We start from the raw sequence: 18499 nt of genomic DNA, 5'->3' as shown, positions 1-18499 counted from the left end.
TGACTGAAATATACATGTAGTATTTTTGTGATTGTTGTGCTGACCTTGATCATTGAGGAACTGATCATTAAAACATTTTATTTGTTCAAAGGTTATTGTTGTTAATAATTGTTGGTTAATAATATTTCAGTTTTCATGATTTTCTTAAAATCAAAAACAAAACAAAACAAAAAATAACACAGTAATTGTTTCTCATAGTCCGTCAGTCCAGTGAGGATGAGTACTGTAAGTTTTTGTACAGCGTTGCTCCTTCCTGTCTCAATGTGGGTGTCGAGCACAATAATAAACAGCAGAATCTTCAGTCTTCAGACTGTTCATCTGCAGATACACCTGCTGTCTGCTGTTGTCTCTGGAGACGGTAAACCGTCCTCTAAATGACTTAGAGTAGTAGATGTAGCTATTGTCATAGTTGATTAAAGCGATCCACTCCAGTCCTTTTCCAGCAGCCTGTCTGAGCCAAGCATTTGTGTAATGGCCACTAAACCCTGAATATGTGCAGGTCAATCTGTGAGATTCTCCAGGCCTTTTAACCACTGGTTCAGACTCAGTCAGTGTTTGACCCTCAGTACCTGCAGACAGTTAAACACATCATTAGTTACTGTAATACAGCCATATTGTCTTTGTATCAGGAGGTTATTCAGACAAACAATGATTGTTATTACCTGCACAGTTAATAGACAGGATGAGAAAAACAACCAAATAATCCGGTCTGATCATTGTAAAAGCCAGTTGTCTCTGTCCAGTCTACAGTGTGTATGATTTAGTCTCTGTCCTTCACTCTGCAACACATATGTAGAGATGGAAGAGATCAGAGTTTTGCATTGACTCCTCCTCCTCACAGAGAAACACACCACATCTCACACATCTCTGAAAAAACATGATTTAGATCATTTTATATTATAATGATCATTTTTAATGATAATAATGTCCATCAAGTTATTTGACCTGATGTTTATACCAATTGTATTTATTTATATTGTTCTGCAGCATTTACATCCATATACTGGATATATCATTAATTATAGCATTAATGTCCAAATACATTCTCAACACCTGCTGGTAAAAATATAATAATAATATAATGGGATCATTATTAACCAATATTATTGTATAGAACTTATCTGACTTTATATCTTCTGCTGCCACCTGTTGGTCTTTGTAAACAAATGTTCTGTGGAGTTTTTGTAAAGCCTCTCTGCTTCCTTTAACCACTGTGAGTCTCTGGCACAGTACTACACAGCAGAGTCCTCTCGCTTTAAGTTGGACAGTCTCTGATACACCATGCTGTTGCTGTCATCTCTACTGATTTCTGCACGTCCTCGCACACTGCTGGCATATGTGTTTCTACTGGCATCAGACCAGCCGCTCCCTATCCATTCCGGTCCTTTTCCTGCAGGTTGTCTGATCCAGCTCATAACACAGCAGTTAAATGTGAAGCCAGATCCCCTGCAGGACAGACTGACAGTCTCTCCAGGCTTTTTCACTACTGAACTGGAAGGAATGGACTCCATACTCTGACCTGTACAACCTGATGAGATGAAAGGAGAGAGGAACCACAGAAGAAAGTGAGACAGTCATCTGGGAAGTTTTCTGGTATCACTGACTGACCATCAGTCCATGTTGTCTGATAAAAGATAAAACAGCAAGAAGCAGGAGAACTCACAGGGCAGAGAGAGAGCAACCAGCAGAAGAGTGAGTGTGTTCATCATCCTGAGGCTGGAGATGTGACCTCTGATGCTCCACACAAAGTACAAGAGCAGTCAGCAGACAGAAGTACACTGCACAGACTGAAGATTTGCATCAGGATATCATGTGGAGGGAGGGGCTCATTTACAGACTCTCTGTTAGAGTTTCATTTCATTATATCATTTATTATTTGTTAGTTTTTTAATGTAGCTGATTGTCCATCCACATAGGATACAATATCACATCCAAAAACAGGAACAAACAAACAAACAACAAACAGAACAATGAACAAATAAGGAAAATTAAATAATACCGTTGACCTGACCTGTCAGCATATAATGTGATGAAGGATGCTGGGTATTTGTCTCATTTATTGGCTGTTTGTAGGTCTGTTCAACCGCGTAGAAAGGAAGAGAAGAAAGGAACCTCAAAGGAAGAGAAGGAGTAACTGCATTGAATTGTAATCAACTTGTAATTTCAGGTTTAATATCTCACTGATGTTCATGTTGGAGTCTAAATCAACGTTTTAGGATTTATTTTGCCAAAAGTGCTGATGTGAAATTATCATCTGGAACCATTTTTTCAACCTCAGTTTAAATTATTGTTAGACTGAGGCTTCTCAAAGCCTTGAATCAATATTAAACATCACCATAACATCAACATCACATTTTTTATATATATTTTTTTATAGTGAAATTCTAGGGTTTGTACAGAACTCTAACAGCATTTAAACAACCTGACCATGAGCCAAAGACATCATTAAATTACAAATCTGACTTTTATTTCTTTTAAATGACCCAGAAGATTTGTTCAAATAAAATTTGACTCAAATGAGTTACATATTGGCTCCACTTTCTTTGGTTTTTAATTCAGAATTCCCTAAATCATTAAAAATTGTAAGATTAATTGATTTACTGATTGGTTTCCTTTTATTTACTAAGTGTAAGCTATTGCTGCCTGCTGCTCTGTAAGCCCCACCACCACCTCAGCATCCACCTGTAGGCTCCAGCTGGGGGTTTAAGGTTTTTGCTCATCACTCCCCAATATCTCATTTAGAGTCCAAAATCTACCTGTGATTCTATCTGTATGATTCTGAGCATACAGTATGTAACATACAGACAGTATAAGCAACATATGATTTGGATCGTATCCATCTTCCAAACCACTTGTATTCTTCATGGTCTCAGCTTTTCGTAGAGCACACTGAACAAGGCTGAAACATGTTTAGAGACACACACATTCACACATATAACACATGAAAAAGTTGGAATAGCCATTTTACCTAAATTGCATATGTTCTGACAGGGTAGGGAAGCCATCAGATTTGGATGAAAACATTATAACATGTGACATTATTATACATTCATGTTCAATAGTATCATTAACATTAACATTATTGTGATCAGCATTAAGAACACAGTCGGTTCTTGACTGCCCTCTACAGTTCTAAAAGAGGGACTGCAACTATTTTCCATTTGAACAGACTTTGAACAGACAACTTAAAATAGAGAAAGATGGTTGTGTTTGAAGCTCTGCCATACTCTGTAAACCTGTCCCTGCCTCTCTGCTAGTACATGCTGGGATACACTCAACAGTTAAAATAAGCTGTAGAAAAAGGATTTATGGATGATTATTATTGATGGTTGTTGATTATGGTTTAGCACAGATATCAAATGTGATTTTCAACATGAACAGGCGTAAGTGTATGTCCACATGTATGGTTTTTAGTACAGTCCAGTATGAATGAACATACGTACGGCTGCTCAACTAACTCCGGTCACTTTGGCTCTTGAGCACAATAATAATATTGTGATGATGACGATGATGCACATTGTATCATTAAAGCACATGTAGGTATTGTTAGAGACTGGAATTTGGAAGTATCCAACTAAGAAAAAACCCATCCTCTCTCTCTCCAGGCCTCCCTCCAAAGCCACTCCCCCAACTGATAACACGCATTATTACAGGACTGGGATACGCACACATACCTGATTTTGTTTTTTGTTTTTTCAGAGCATTTGATATACTGATTGCTAGACCAGCATAGTTAATTTGTACTAGAGAAAGACCAATGAGAGCAGTGAGTGATCTGATGATATCAAGGTTTTAATTTTTTAAATGTCTAAATAAATAATAATAATAAATAAGACTTCAATATTAAGGCAGTCCTTAATTAAGTAATTAATTGGAATTAATTAATTCATCACAATTAGTATTACATGAAAACACTGACAGGGAACAGGCACTGAAGGAACTGAACATTGCTTGTGGTGGTTGTAAATAGAGGAAGTAGTTTTTGTATGACTCTCCTGTTATTGTCTCTCACTGTGTCTCTCTGGCACAGTAATACACTGCTGTGTCCTCGGTCTTCAGACTGTTCATCTGTAGATAGAGTTTACTGCTGGAGTCATCTCTGGAGATGGTGAATCTACCCTGGACTGACTGGGAGTAAGTGGTACTATCACTGTCGAGAAGAGAAGCTAAATCCTCCATCACAATCCAAGCAATCCACTCCAGTCCTTTTCCAGGAGCCTGTCTGATCCAGCTCATAGAGTAATCACTGAATGTGAATCCAGAGGCTGTACAGGTCAATCTGTGAGATTCTCCAGGCCTTTTAACCACTGGTTCAGATTCTGTCAGAGTCTGACCATCAACACCTGTTAAACCAAGAAAGATATTCATGTCAAGTGTTACATTGGCCGTACACATAAAAATTTGTCAACTCAAGATCAGTGATGATCTTTACCTCCCCAGCAGATAGTTAACAGCAGCAGTCCTGTCCTATAGTCCATCATGTTAAACTGTGTGTCCACTGTTCTCTGTCATCCTCTCTGCAGTCAGATAAGTAGAGGTGGAAGACATCTGAGTTTTGCATTGACTCCTCCTCACAGTGTGGAACTGGATTTGACTTGGATCTCAGTTGATGTTTGGTGAAACTGCAGAATGAATGTTTACTGTACATTAGTCATTCCTCCAAGAGTCCCTCTTGCATGTTTTAGTATAGTTTGTGCAACAGGTTGACAAAACCTGGGTATCAATAATAGTCAGAATACATTTGAGAATATTAATTAAGCATTAAATACAGGAATAACATGTAACTAATTCCATAATTTATATTTCTGATTTGTAAAATCCGCTGTATGTTAGATATTATTTTTCTATATAATAATGAACCGTGTTTTATTCCTTTCACTTCTTCAATAATTATTATGTCTGTTTCTCTCTTCACTGTAACAGTGAACTGGTGTTGAAATCATTAGTGGTCTGAGGGCTCCTCCTCTGGTGGCTTCATGTTACAAGTGTTCAGGCACTGAGGGGTTTTTGTTCAGGTCTGCTGATGGTTTGTGTTGTTGTGTCTCTCTCTGGCACAGTAATACACAGCAGAGTCTTCAGGCTGCACATTCTGTCCGTTTAGAGTCACTGTTTTACTGGAAGAGTCTAAGTCGATACTGAACTTGTTCTTCAGTGAATCTTTGTAATGTGTTGTGTAACCAACACCTGCCCTTCCAATCCACTCCAGTCCTTTCCCTGCAGGCTGTCTGATCCAAGCTGTGTAGTAGCTGCTAACAGAATAAGAGACCTGACAGGTGATGGTCAGACGTTGACCTGGCTGCACAGTCACAGAGGCTGGCTGTGTCAACTGTTCACACTTTACACCTGTTAAAAAAGAAAATGTTTTGTAACAAATGATCAAGTTATACTGCAAAAGAAGAACTGTTGACTTTGACAAATCCAGAGAGACTCACATCCAGCTGCCAACAGCAGCAGCAGAGCTACAGAGAACATGGTTTATGTTAACAAGGAAGGTCACTGAGTTTGCATAGAATCAAACATATGACTGTTATTATATCTGCAGAGTGAAAACATGCCTGGAAATCACCTCTGCTTTACATATGATATTTTAATTTCATTACACACTCAACTGTAACATTTTGAAAATGTCCTCTGCATTTACAGAACTGGAACAACTTTAACTTTGCTATTACTGTAAACTATTACTGTCTAAATCTAAACAAGTTAATATTGAAACATTTTGTATTTTTTGTATACCTGTTCACAATGATAAGGATCATTATTACTAATCTAAATGTGAATATTAACATTAATCATTGTGCAAAACATATACATTAATGTAACAATGATAATGTGCACCCATGGAAAAAAAAGGAACAATCACCAATAATGTTGCTTTCTATAAGACATGTTTACAGTGTGTTTATCACTCCTAGTCAGCACCTCCTACCAGGGTTGGGGGGTTACTTTGAAAATTAAATCCAATATAATTACTGATTACCTGTAAAAATGTAGTCAGTAACCTAGTCGTATTATCACAATATTAAAGTAATGTAAATGTAACTGTAATCTGATTACATCTTTTTCTGTACCTGAAATGGATTCCAAAAATGTATTTTTATATTCTGATTAGTTAACTTAGTAACATGTAATTCGTTACTCCCCAAGCCTGCCTCCTACATTACATTCATGATTAACTTCAAACCTGAGCGTAGCCTTTTTGTAACTGCAGCATTTATTTATTCATATATTTACTCACTTTCTGTACTTGCTGACTGTATTTGCTGCAAACAGAAATAGCAGCAGTCAGGATCATGTAAATAGTCTGATGCTGGTGGTTTGCAGGTTTGCATAAAATACTTGGAAAGCCTCGAGGGGAAAACAGCTGCTCAGATCTTAAACCTGTGCGACAAAATACAAAAAGCTAAAATCATCATCATATTTTAAGTGGGTAATAAAGTGTGTGTGGTATTGGATAGCAACCCCCTAAAAATGAGAAGAAAAGAAAAGAGCAAAAAGGAATACGAACCAAAACAATATATCTTGGGTGGGTTTCTAGTAAAACATGTAATAAGAACATGTTACCATTAAAGCATTAACAATGCCTCATAATTTGCTGAATCAAGTTAACACAGGACTTTTGTTTAAAAGTATCAACTCTCACAATATCCAGTTTACATGAGCAGCAGGAGTATTACGCTTTAGTTCAGTCCAGAGTTCAAGGGTCAGTCAGTTAAGATCAATGAGAACATCAGATCTGAGAGTCTCCTTTTAGTATCAGAGGAGAGAGAAAGTTGACACAGACTGCCCTCTAGTGATTTTATACAAGAACCTCAACATTATTTTCACTCTCATATTCTGACTCACTTTATATTCCACATGATTTACTGACATTATTCTGTTCTAATTTGCATAAATGCTGCGTATTTGTTGTAGTTTAATTAAAGCAACCAGACTGTTGTGCTGTCTTTGGCCCTTTAATGAACAAATTTATTTTATTTTATTTTTTATTTGTTTATTGTTTTGTGACACTAATTCCAGTATTCCAGTGAGTTGAGGGACTGACCCTGAAGGAGACTGAGAGTTTAGATGACAGGGAGCCAGTAGACATTTAAAGTTAATTTTCTCCTCCTCCATTAAGACTTTTATTTCTGTATTTAATGATTTTTGTTGTTGGTTAATGATGATCTTTCTCTGGACCAATTTTCAGGGTTTTATTAAAACAAGATTAAATGAAAATATAATTCTTTGTCTGAATCTATCAGTCAGTAAAGATGAGTACTGTAGGATTTTGTACAGCTGCTCAACCAACTCCAGTCACTGTGAGTCTAGAGCACAATAATAAACAGCAGAATCTTAAGCTAATATTTTTAAATATCAATTAATATTATTGTTATTTGTGTTAAATTAAATGAAAATAGTGTGAGGGTGAATTCAGTTATCAATTCTTCTATTAGAATGTGTTACTGGTTGATCACATATGTTTCTGGGTATTTGTGCAGGTCTGTTGGTGGTTTGTATGACTGTGGGCCGACGTGCACAGTAATACACAGCTGTGTCCTCAGGCTGCACATTCTGTCCTGTTAGAGTCACTGTTTGAGCAGAAGTGTCTCTGCTGTAACTGAACTTGTTCTTCAGAGCATTATTTTGATAAAAGCTACCTCCACCCCACATATGGGAAATCCAATCCATTGATTTTCCTTCACACTGTCTGATCCAACCTGTTGCATAGCTGTTATCAGTCAAAGAATAACCAGAGACCTGACAGGTGATGGTCAAAGACTGTCCAGGCTGCACAACCATTGAGTCTGACTGGATGAGATCAATACTGTTCACACCTGTGGAAACAGAAATCAACATTATCTCCATCATTCATCTGACTATTCAGTGTTGCTAATGTGTTTATTAGTGTGAATCCACTGAAAGCTCCTCACAGGATCCAGCTGCCAGCAGCAGTATCAGAGCTACAGAGAACATGTTGATGTTGAAGCTGAACTGATGTGAGCTCTTCTGTCCTCTCACTGACACACACACACTTCACTTCCTTATAAATAACCTTTATTTGCATATTGAATAATCTTTTATTTAAATCAGTTGAAGATGTAAACACTGTGTCGTCTAGAGAGACCAGACATGGTAGAGAGAATGTTTTATGTAAAAACAATATTTTTAAGAAAGAAAGATTTACTCAAAGATAACATTTGCATCTGTGCTGTTGCATTAAACTACTAATTAACTCACATTTATTTGGTCATTAAAAAATATAAACACAATAGTTACCTCATATTCCAAATAGAAATATTTTGTGTGAGTGTACCTTTGTTTTTCAACCAGTTGATCAGTGTTTTTAGTTTTTTTCTATTCCTTTTAATTTTCTATTTTTTAATGCACCGACTGATTAAATGGACTTTAATGTACGATAAAACTGGCATTCAAATCTTTTAAATTAGTTTTAAAAAATATTTTGTTTAAACAACGTCAACAACAGTATTTTGTATCTTTCAAGATATTTAAGAAAAAAATGTAAACTTGTCAAGGAACTTGAAAAACCCTGAAAAAAACAGATTGAAAGAAACAATGACAAATATGATATAATTAATGACATTAATGAAATATTTAAAGAATTAATGGGGAGATTGAATAAATTTTTTTTTATTATTTTAAAAACTTGTACAAAGTGGTTTTATTTTCTATCAGTGACTGTCTGTAGTGGTTTCTGTACGGCTCTGTGGCTTCCTGTGTCACTGTGGCTCTCGAGCACAATAATAAACGGCAGAGTCTTCAGTTGTCAGGCTGTTCATCTGCAGATACACTTGGTCCACGTTGTTGTCTCTGGAGATGGTGAAGCGATTCTGGACTGATGTGGAATAAGCTTTAGTGGCTCCACTCGGAGCAGAAATAAAGGCAACCCACTCCAGTCCTTTTTCTTCAGCTTGTCTGATCCAGCCGATATCAGCGCTACTATCTGATATTCCTGCATATGTACAGGTCAGTTTGTGGGATTCTCCCGGGCTCTTCACCACTGGTTCAGACTCGGTCAGAGTCTGACTGCAAACACCTGGGGAGAACAGCAGTTTGATCAGAACACAGCCAAACAGAAACCTTGACACAGAAAAAGAAGAGGGCAGAATTGTGTATTCACCAGAAATGAGTGATACCACCAGAAACAGTATACATGCTGTTAAAGTCATAGTGAAAATGTGTTGTGTGTCTGGATGATGGTTTGCTGTGTCTCCAGTTTGCAGTGAGCTAAATAATAAAGATGGAAGAGATCCAAATTTGCATTGACTCCTCCTCATGGTGTTGAAAAAATAAAAAGGATAACAGTGATATTTATTGACTGAAGGGATCTGATCTACCTACTGAGGGAATACTTTTTGTTGGTTGTATAAAGATATTCATTAGACGAGTGTTATCCCAGTGTTTGCTTCTTATGTGTTTTTAATTGAGGTTTCAAGGCTGGTTGGACAAGACACAGACCATAAATGGAAACGACTGGATGCAACATTTGGTGCAAGATTCTGAGCATACAGTATGTAACATACAGACAGTATAAGCAACACATGATTTGGATAGTATCTATCTTCCAAACCACTTGTATTCTTCATGGTCTCAGCTTTTCTTAGTGCACACTGAACAAGGCTGAAACATGTTTAGAGACACACACATTCACACATATAACACATGAAAAAGTTGGAATAGCCATTTTACCCAAATTGCATATGTTCTGACAGGGTAGGGAAGCCATCAGATTTGGATGAAAACATTATAACATATAACATTATTATACATTTATGTTCCATATTATCATTAACATTAACATTGAACATTGATCAGCATTAAGAACACAGTCGGTCCTTGACTGCCCTCTTCAGTTCTAAAGGAGGGACTGCAACTATTTTCCATTTGAACAGACTTTGAACAGACAACTTAAAATAGAGAAAGATGGTTGTGTTTGAAGCTCTGCCATACTCTGTAAACCTGTCCCTGCCTCTCTGCTAGTACATGCTGGGATACACTCAACAGGTAAAATAAACTGTAGAAAAATGATTTATGGATGATTATTATTGATGATTGTTGATTATGGTTTAGCACAGATATCAAATGTGATTTTCAACATGAACAGGCGTAAGTGTATGTCCACATGTATGGTTTTTAGTACAGTCCAGTATGAATGAACATACGTACGGCTGCTCAACCAACTCCGGTCACTTTGGCTCTAAAGCACAATAATAATATTGTGATGATGACGATGATGCACATTGTATCATTAAAGCACATGTAGGTATTGTTAGAGACTGGAATTTGGAAGTATCCAACTAAGAAAAAACCCATCCTCTCTCTCTCCAGGCCTCCCTCCAAAGCCACTCCCCCAACTGATAACACGCAGCGTGAGTGCTGCTGGAGGACGAGTCCACGAGAGAGCGTTGGAGAGAGGAGCGCACCACATCGCTGTCATTGCTAACTGTAAAATGTCTCATAATTCTACAAACTACATAGTGTACGAAAATAAAAAGTTCGCCCAAAACAAACCAAGTAACTACCTGTCCAACAGAAATAAAGATACCATGGAGTCACTTTTCAGGCACTCCAACTCCCTCAGTTCTCACCATTGTTACAAAACCACAGCGATGTTGACTCTGGTTTGATCTCTTGACAACCTCTTTCTGGTTGTAGCCTCTCTTTTTTTTTCTGTCTTTCTTTTCTTGCTTTGTGTAGCAGTTCAAGCTGTTGTAGGTATAGGTGGAAGTGGAAACTTCGGCTGCATTTTCTCTGCCATTCTTGTACGACTAGCTCTGTAACTTTAGCAATATATCTGCCCAACCTTGTGGAAGACTCTGCTCATGAGCAAAGACTGTACAGGCAAAGTGCCAGCAGGAAGGTAGGAAGACAGGCAGGTAGGACAGCTAATTTTTTCATTTGGGCGGAATGAACTAAAGCTAACCAATAATCCTAACCCTAAAACTGGGTGGGATTATTACAGGCCTGGGACACCCACACATACCTGATTTTGTTTTGTTTTTTCATAGCATTTGATATACTGATTGCGGGTGCTATGTGAGTCGTGTTTGTATCCCGGCTCACTGTATTACTGGTTGAAACCGTTCCACCCATAAGCCAGGTGATGTTGGCACCAAAAACAGTGCGGACCAAACATGTTGCTTTAACCTCACATGTTGCCATCATTACTGTCTTGAAGCTGGGAATCTCCACATGAATGGAAGGAGGGGAGTCTGAATGAACTGACACTTGAAAATACAAAGAAAAAGAATTATGAAGCAACATCCAATCATCAATAAAGTACAACATTATTTCTCAAACCTTTCCCACTGCCTACCCCCTCAGGAACTATTTGGCTCTTCACTTTCTACCATTATGACCAACCTGAAAATACAGTAGCGTAGCCTGACCCTATTCAGCTATGTACAGGTCATGCAGGAGGCAGGTTCATTCCTAAGAAGCAAATTATTTATTGTCCATTGCTGTTGAATCTGTAATGCAACCGGTTCAAGAAACATCAGTAATTTAGTGGGAAAAAAGGTACGCCTGATGCATACTTCTCTTTCCAGTTGTGTCCCTTTGGAGCCATGATTGCAGTGTTTTTTAACCATTAATTTTACCTCTGCTTACTAGCTTAACATCATATTTTAGCTCATGACTAATTATGGTTGTAAATATGTGCTAGATGCATGAATGTGATTAGGTAGCAGGCTGATATTGACACAAAACATTACAGGAAATGCAAAACTTATTTTAAACTACATTTCAGACACTTAATAGTTTAAGTAGAGTTTTTTTTATTCAAAGGTTTTTATTATTTTGATAGTATTATGTTTTTAAATGAATGTATTTCACTAAAAAAGAAAAAGTTTAGAGATACATCTGTGTACCACTAGAGGGAGCTCAAATACTATCTCTGCTACACCTACCACAGTTGGGGACCAGTGGACAATGTTATTCTAAAATATATTTTCTCTACACCCTCTAATTGTGGGAAAACTTGCTTTTGAAGTGTTTGAATACGTATGATTTCCAACATTACATGTAAGTAGTTATATGTTTTTTTGTGCAGGACAGATTGAACAAATCTGTTCATCTGGAGGTGATATGGTGGTGGCTGTGTGTCTGTGAGCTTCTTCTGCCCTCTTTAGTTTACAAAAAATGATTAATGAAGCTCTCAGTTTACACTGTAATACTTGTCACATGGACAAAGTACTGTCATTAGGCACATGGCTTGACATTGTTACTCTCCTTATGTTTTAATTTTACCTGACATTTATGTTCAGAGACTTGTCAGATACTTCACAAGTGAAGACCTGTCCTGTTTTCCACTCTGTTTGAGGGATATGAAGTTGACTGGTTACTGCCACACGACCATCTGCATTCATGCTGATCTCATCGGTTGAAGAAGATCTTTGCTGAGACTCAGAAAACCATTTAATTTGAGGGTCGAAGCCCCATCCAGAGCATACAAGTCTCTGTGGTCCTTCCTCCTCACTGGGGAGCAGAAGGAGCTCCATTGATGGGTCCCCTATATGTCAACAAATGAATAAATGAATTAAAACTGAATCAGGCACATTTTAAATTAATTTAAATACAAAAAATGCAATGGCAGTAACAAATCAACAGTTTTTAAACAAAAAGAAGTACAACACTCACCAAAAATATGGCCTGTTGCTCTTGACTTGAAAGTCATGTTGAGGCCTTGATTTACTCTGCAGGAAAAACTTGTGTCATTATTCCAGTGGTTTTGGGGGACAAGGAATCGTCTACTGATTGAATGGGGGCCTGGCGTTTCAGGAAGATCAACATCAATTTTTTCAGAGATGTCAGTATCGTCGGCCTGAAAGGTGATATAGAGGTCACTGGAGGAGAGTTCTGTGATGTCACACTCCAGCACAGCACTGTTTCCCTTCAGCAAATCTGGGAGAGATCTCTTGATCTCAACCAATGGAGTCCGAATGACATTTTCTGGATGATGCAGAAAGACAAGAAGAGGTATTTATTTTTGGTCACTTCACTAACACAGCATTTCCACACTTATTATTTTGTCTAATCCTTTTACCTGAAACATTTACGGTCTCCTCAGTGGATGAGAAGCAGCGATGTTCAGCTTTACATTTTACAACCCTCAGCTGTTTCCACTTACTTGAGGAAACCGTCATGCTTATTAAATGAGATGCGTTTCTGGCCAGATTAACTTGGGTTTTGATTGGGTCTGTCCCGTCTATTTGCCAGGTCACCTTGGCATCAAACACAGTAGGAGGACTGAACATGTTGCCTTCACCTCAGTCTTGGCTGTCATTACTGTCCTGAAGCTTGGAATCTCCACAAGCATAGAAGGAGTAGTTCTTGCATGAACTGCAGGAAAAAAAACATAAATGTTCAATGTGAAATGATACATCTTATTCAAAGTACTTATTTTAAGACAACATTTTTTAATCTTAAAACATGAATGATATATCTGTTACATATTGTGCAATGAGACAGTAGCTGCACATACTTTCTTTGGCAAAAACTTATTGTTTTTATGGATTCCTTGTTGTTGTGATTGGACTTGCATGTAAAACTTGAGCCATCTGACCACTGTTTCATATTTGGCTCAATCTCACTGCTTAGACTGAAGGTTTTCTCCATTCCCTCCACACTCTGCAGCTTTCTTTGAATTGGTACAATGTTTAGACGTTGGTTGTTCTGTTGCCAGGATACACTCAGTTTGTCTGGAAAGAAGCCACTTAGGGTGCAGATGAGTCTGACTGGTGAGGACCCTAATTCTCCTTCCCAGACAGGGTATAGTGTGATGTTTGGAGACACAACTCGCAGTCCTGAGATAGAGAAGAGGTTATATTATTTTTACTTGTTTCATTCTAAATGTTGGATGTGGACAATATGCACTGATTTAATCTCTTCAGTTATACATACCTTCAAGTTTTTGTCAACTAACCAACTGTGTTGTCTCAATTCTAGGTGTAATGTCTTTGTATTTAGGCTAGATGGCAGAGTACTTTTATAATGTCTGCTCGAGTCAGGTGGAGATGGGGCTGGAAGCCTGTTGCACAGATGTTGCAGCATGACAGGGCAGAGTGATCAGCGCTAGCAGCAAGCAGAAGCATTGAGTAACACCCAGGTCCCAAAAAAGTACCAAAATACAGAAGTGAAACAATACAAAGAGCAACGGGGCATCACAGACGCCAGGTGGACTGTACATACTAAAGATCCTTTGTTGTTTAAAAACATGTCCGCCATTGAGGGGCCATCGATCTTTATTTGCATTTGTTCAGGACATACATGACCTATCGGGTGAGGAATTAATGAACAATTATTAAAAAGAAATAGCTGCAAAACCATGAGAAGTGAAATTAAATTAACATTACGAAAAAAGTATCAATTTATTCACCATTTTCTGTATTTCCTTTGTAGACTACAGATGAATTCTTGTAGGCTGGAATGCCATTTTTACCTTTCCCCTCAAACAGGCATGAAAACTCAGTACTGGGAGACCACTCACTGGAGTTCACTTTGAGAAAACTTGCTGTACTGTACACTTTAGTACCATTCTTGTCCGTTCTCTCCACGGAAGTTGTTTCAATCTTGTCTGTTTGGTTGTTGAAGTCCTTACCATTTTTCAGCCACTGTTTGGTGAAAAATCGGTGGCAAAGCAGGAGAAGGAAGCCTCGTCTTCCTCATCAGAGGAAGCGAACACTTTAAGAGTTGACAACTGATAAACCACGTCTGAAAAAAAACACTGACACACACAAATATGTATGTATGCAGAAGCAGGGTATAATATATATATGCAGAAGCAGAGGTGAACAATGTGCTACACTGTTCATGTAATCCACATTTACTATAGATTTACAATATAACTGAGCTGATCACTTTTCTACTGTATGTTATACAACTTGCACACAAATATACATAATGATTCTGCTCCTCAAATAAACACTTGTTACTACAGTGTGCGGAAAGAGTAAAAAATAAAATAAGATTGTCATAATTTAAAGAAAATTACATGATTGAACAGCAGGGCTCGCTTCTGCATATACATCGACTGCTCGGGCAAGCGAACACAGATTTTCTTTGCAGGAATGTTAACGATCAACATACAGTTTTCATCTACCTTAGGGCTCCAGAGTGCGACCAAAATGTTTAAGAGTGCGACTAATAATTGTTCTAGGTCGCACTGGTGTACCTGACATTGCCTGGGTGAAAACATAAATTTATTTTTATATTTATAAAAAATCAAATTGGGCCCCCTCTGCGCAGCTGTTGTCACCACATCTCTAGGACCTAACTGTCCCATCAAAAGCTTTACATAACTCTAATTAAAGGCTTGCAACTGTCTTGCTTCTTGTAGTTCAATACTAGTACTAGCACAATATTTACTGCTGGTGATTAGTACATGCATGCAAGTCTGCATACAGTATGCAGTTCACTATTTGATGCAAGATTAAAAGCAACCATAAAGAATTTGCTAAAGGCCATCTTTTACAGCCATATGAATATCTTGCTAAACGTTTGCCTGAACTGATTAAATGGTGTTTAAATGTAGGCTGACCCTAGTCTGTGGCTGGCTATCTTATTTCCCTATGGACATTAAGCCAACAGGTTAATACCACTCACAGACTATAGGCTACCCACCTTTCTTGGTGAAAAACTGGGTTACAGATTGACTTCCTTTCCTTTGTCTTTCCTCTCTCTCTTTTCTCTCTTTCCTTTTTTGAAAACCTGATTTTGATTTACTAGTTAACATTGTGATCACTGTAGTTCTGGCGCATCTACTGACTGCAACTAAACACGTCACTGATAAGTGCGCTAAGGCAGGAAACCATTTCATGCAGATACAGGGGGGTGGTCGGTCAATATGGATGTTTACTTTTTGGTCAATGGGAATATTTAACTTTTACTGCCAAAAACAAGTAAAAACAAAGAGATCATTAATTTTATTATTATATTTGAAATATATATACTGAATGATGATGGTTTAATAATTTTATATTAGTTTTTACCTATTTTTTGGGGCCCCTGTCAGTCATGGGCCCTTGGAATTGTCCTAACTTTTCCCCCCTATACTGTATACTATTGGTGCGTTCGTTTTGACTTGTAATCACGACTTGCAGCTCGAGAGCGACGTCACATCCGTGTTTGGAAACGAGTAACCGTGGGTTTTTGCGTTCTGTTTGGCACACAACACGACGAGCTTGGTTGCAATAGGCAGTTTGGACGTTTCGTAACGTTTATAGTGATTATCTGGTTTACGGTGCACCCACCGTGGATTTCACATGTTCATTACATATTAATCATATCACACAGTTTGATATCTGAATATTCCGTACAAAACGAACGCACCATATACCCCTGCCTGTGACCGAACTCACACACTCATGGTAGGATCATATCGTGTTCTAAACCAATAAGAGACAGAGCTCGGGCGGGTCTTTGCCTCTGATTGGCTGTGGTCCTGTTCACCGCGCTAAGCGACCTGAGTGCGAGAGTAGCTGACTAACTGAAACGTAAAAATAAAATAAACGCGACAAAACGAGGGAAAATGAAGAGAAATATTGAAAGTTTTTTCATTAAGAAAACCAAGCCTACAACCAGCCCTACTACTATAATCCCATCCATCCCACTACTGAGAGTCCATCCCGTCAAGACACGGAGCCCTCGGTCCCTGATGAGATACCAAGCCCGGGTCCTTCGGCGACAGCATCAGACTCGGAACTGAGGGGCATGTGACAGCAAGGGGAGACCTGCTATAAGATTTTTAGACATGATTTTAGGTCTCAGTTCAGTCAAGCTCTTTAAAAAGTAGCACTTTTTATTTTGAAATGTTTTATTTTACTTGAAATGTTTGAGTTTGAAATGTTCAATTTCAGTTCGGTGAAGCACTTTAAACACTTTATTTTTCTTTTTATATATAATTGTGCTTCAAATAAAGACAAGCATTTCTCTATACCTTATTCCTGTTTAAAAATCATTCACATTATATGAAAGTTATGGAGAGCAATAAAAAGGTGACCTTACGGCGTTAAAGGCGACGCAATGAAAAATTTGGGTGCACCTAAATTTTGTGATGGTGCACCTAAAAAAAAAAGTTAGGCGCACCAGTGCAACCAATGCAAAAAGTTAGTCTGGAGCCCTGTACCTGCATAATCCCTGGTATGCAGATAGATGGAAACTGTATGGTGAAAGAAGCAGAACACATAGCAATAATCAGTTCTTAGACAGGTGCAGAGGACATACAGTATATTAGTAAAGAATAAATTAGACTCAGCAGCTGAATATACATGAAAGGCTCAGCCTTCTCATTCCACCTCACTGTTTGGTTTGTACGGAGCCCCTCTGATGACATGGTCAAAAAAAAATTTAAATTGTGGCCACATTATAGATATAACGTGCGCACGAAATACTAATTAATAATATTAATATCTTTCCTGGACAGCTGGGTAAGCAAATCGAGCGCACCTTCTCTAAGGTCTAAGGTAGAGGCATTAGAGGGGCTAAAGCTACACGATGGACAGGGACAGTATGATAGAACTTTATTTTAGGCTGGGAATGAGCTACAAAGACATTCTGAAAAGCCTGGCATTGCAAGGAACCATCATTACCGAGAGACATTTACACAGGATATTGAGAGCCGGGTTGCTTCACCGGCGAGGGTACGACTTGGACGCCGGGATAGATTTCATTGTTGACCAACTGCAGGGCCCTGGAAAGGATCACGGCTACCGGTGGATGTTTACAAAGTGTAAACAACACGGTATTTCTATCAGAAAAGAAGACGTCAGGATTCTCCTCTCTTTACTGGACCCCGTCGGTTCCCAAGTTCACCAGAGCAGACGTCTCCGAAGGAGGAAATATTTTGCTCAGGGACCTAACTTTGTGTGGCACATAGACTCATATGACAAACTGAAGCCATATGGGATATGCATTAATGGCTGCATCGACGGGTTCTCACGCAACATCATTTGGCTGCGGGCCGCCCTGACTAACAGCGACCCGAAAGTTATCGGGGGTACTTTGTGGAAGCAGTGGAACGCCGTGGGGGCTGCCCCAGGCTCGTACGAACTGACAGGGGCACTGAGAACGTGGTGGTCAGAGACCTTCAGCGGTATTTACGGAGAAATGACGTGGATGACGTCATGGAGAGAAGCTACATCACAGGAGCAAGTACCGCGAACCAGAGAATTGAGAGCTGGTGGGGAGTGATGAGAAAAGAAGGAATCGAACCCTGGATCACGCTTCTCGCAGAACTGAAGGATGAGGGATTCTTCGCTGGGGATTTCATTGACAAAGCTCTGTCACAGTTCTGTTTCATGCCAATCATTCAGGTAAATAGCTTATATTATGATCACAGCAAGAAACCCAGAAACTGTACCATCAACTCTACATTACCTTCATGTAATCTTAGAGATTTAAGCCACTGAGTTTATGTAATGTGTGTGATGTATTGATTCTTTAGACTGTTGTGGAAATAAGACACATCACAGTGTAATTTAAGCTACTTTTATTTGCTTAA

At 38.5% G+C, this 18499-nt stretch overlaps 3 gene segments (V, D, J or C); all 3 read right to left on the bottom strand.

The window, feature by feature from the left end:
- Nucleotides 1-4996: 4996 nt before the first annotated feature.
- Nucleotides 4997-8084, bottom strand: LOC127356810 (Ig heavy chain V region 5A-like). The segment is given in 2 exon segments: nucleotides 4997-5343; nucleotides 7914-8084. Coding segments are annotated over 2 exon segments (375 nt in total).
- A 602-nt stretch (nucleotides 8085-8686) lies between these two features.
- On the bottom strand, nucleotides 8687-9242 carry LOC127356812 (immunoglobulin heavy variable 3-48-like). The segment is given in 2 exon segments: nucleotides 8687-9037; nucleotides 9122-9242. Coding segments are annotated over 2 exon segments (366 nt in total).
- Nucleotides 9243-11780: 2538 nt separating this feature from the next.
- On the bottom strand, nucleotides 11781-13160 carry LOC127356807 (Ig mu chain C region-like). The segment is given in 3 exon segments: nucleotides 11781-12511; nucleotides 12640-12951; nucleotides 13046-13160. Coding segments are annotated over 3 exon segments (678 nt in total).
- Between the last annotated feature and the right edge of the window lie 5339 nt (nucleotides 13161-18499).

This window comes from Dicentrarchus labrax, unplaced genomic scaffold (assembly GCF_905237075.1).
Source record: "Dicentrarchus labrax unplaced genomic scaffold, dlabrax2021, whole genome shotgun sequence".
In the NCBI taxonomy this organism is placed as follows: domain Eukaryota; kingdom Metazoa; phylum Chordata; class Actinopteri; family Moronidae; genus Dicentrarchus; species Dicentrarchus labrax.
The sequence above is the reverse complement of the archived record's forward strand: the minus strand, read 5'-3'. Positions and strand labels throughout refer to the sequence as shown.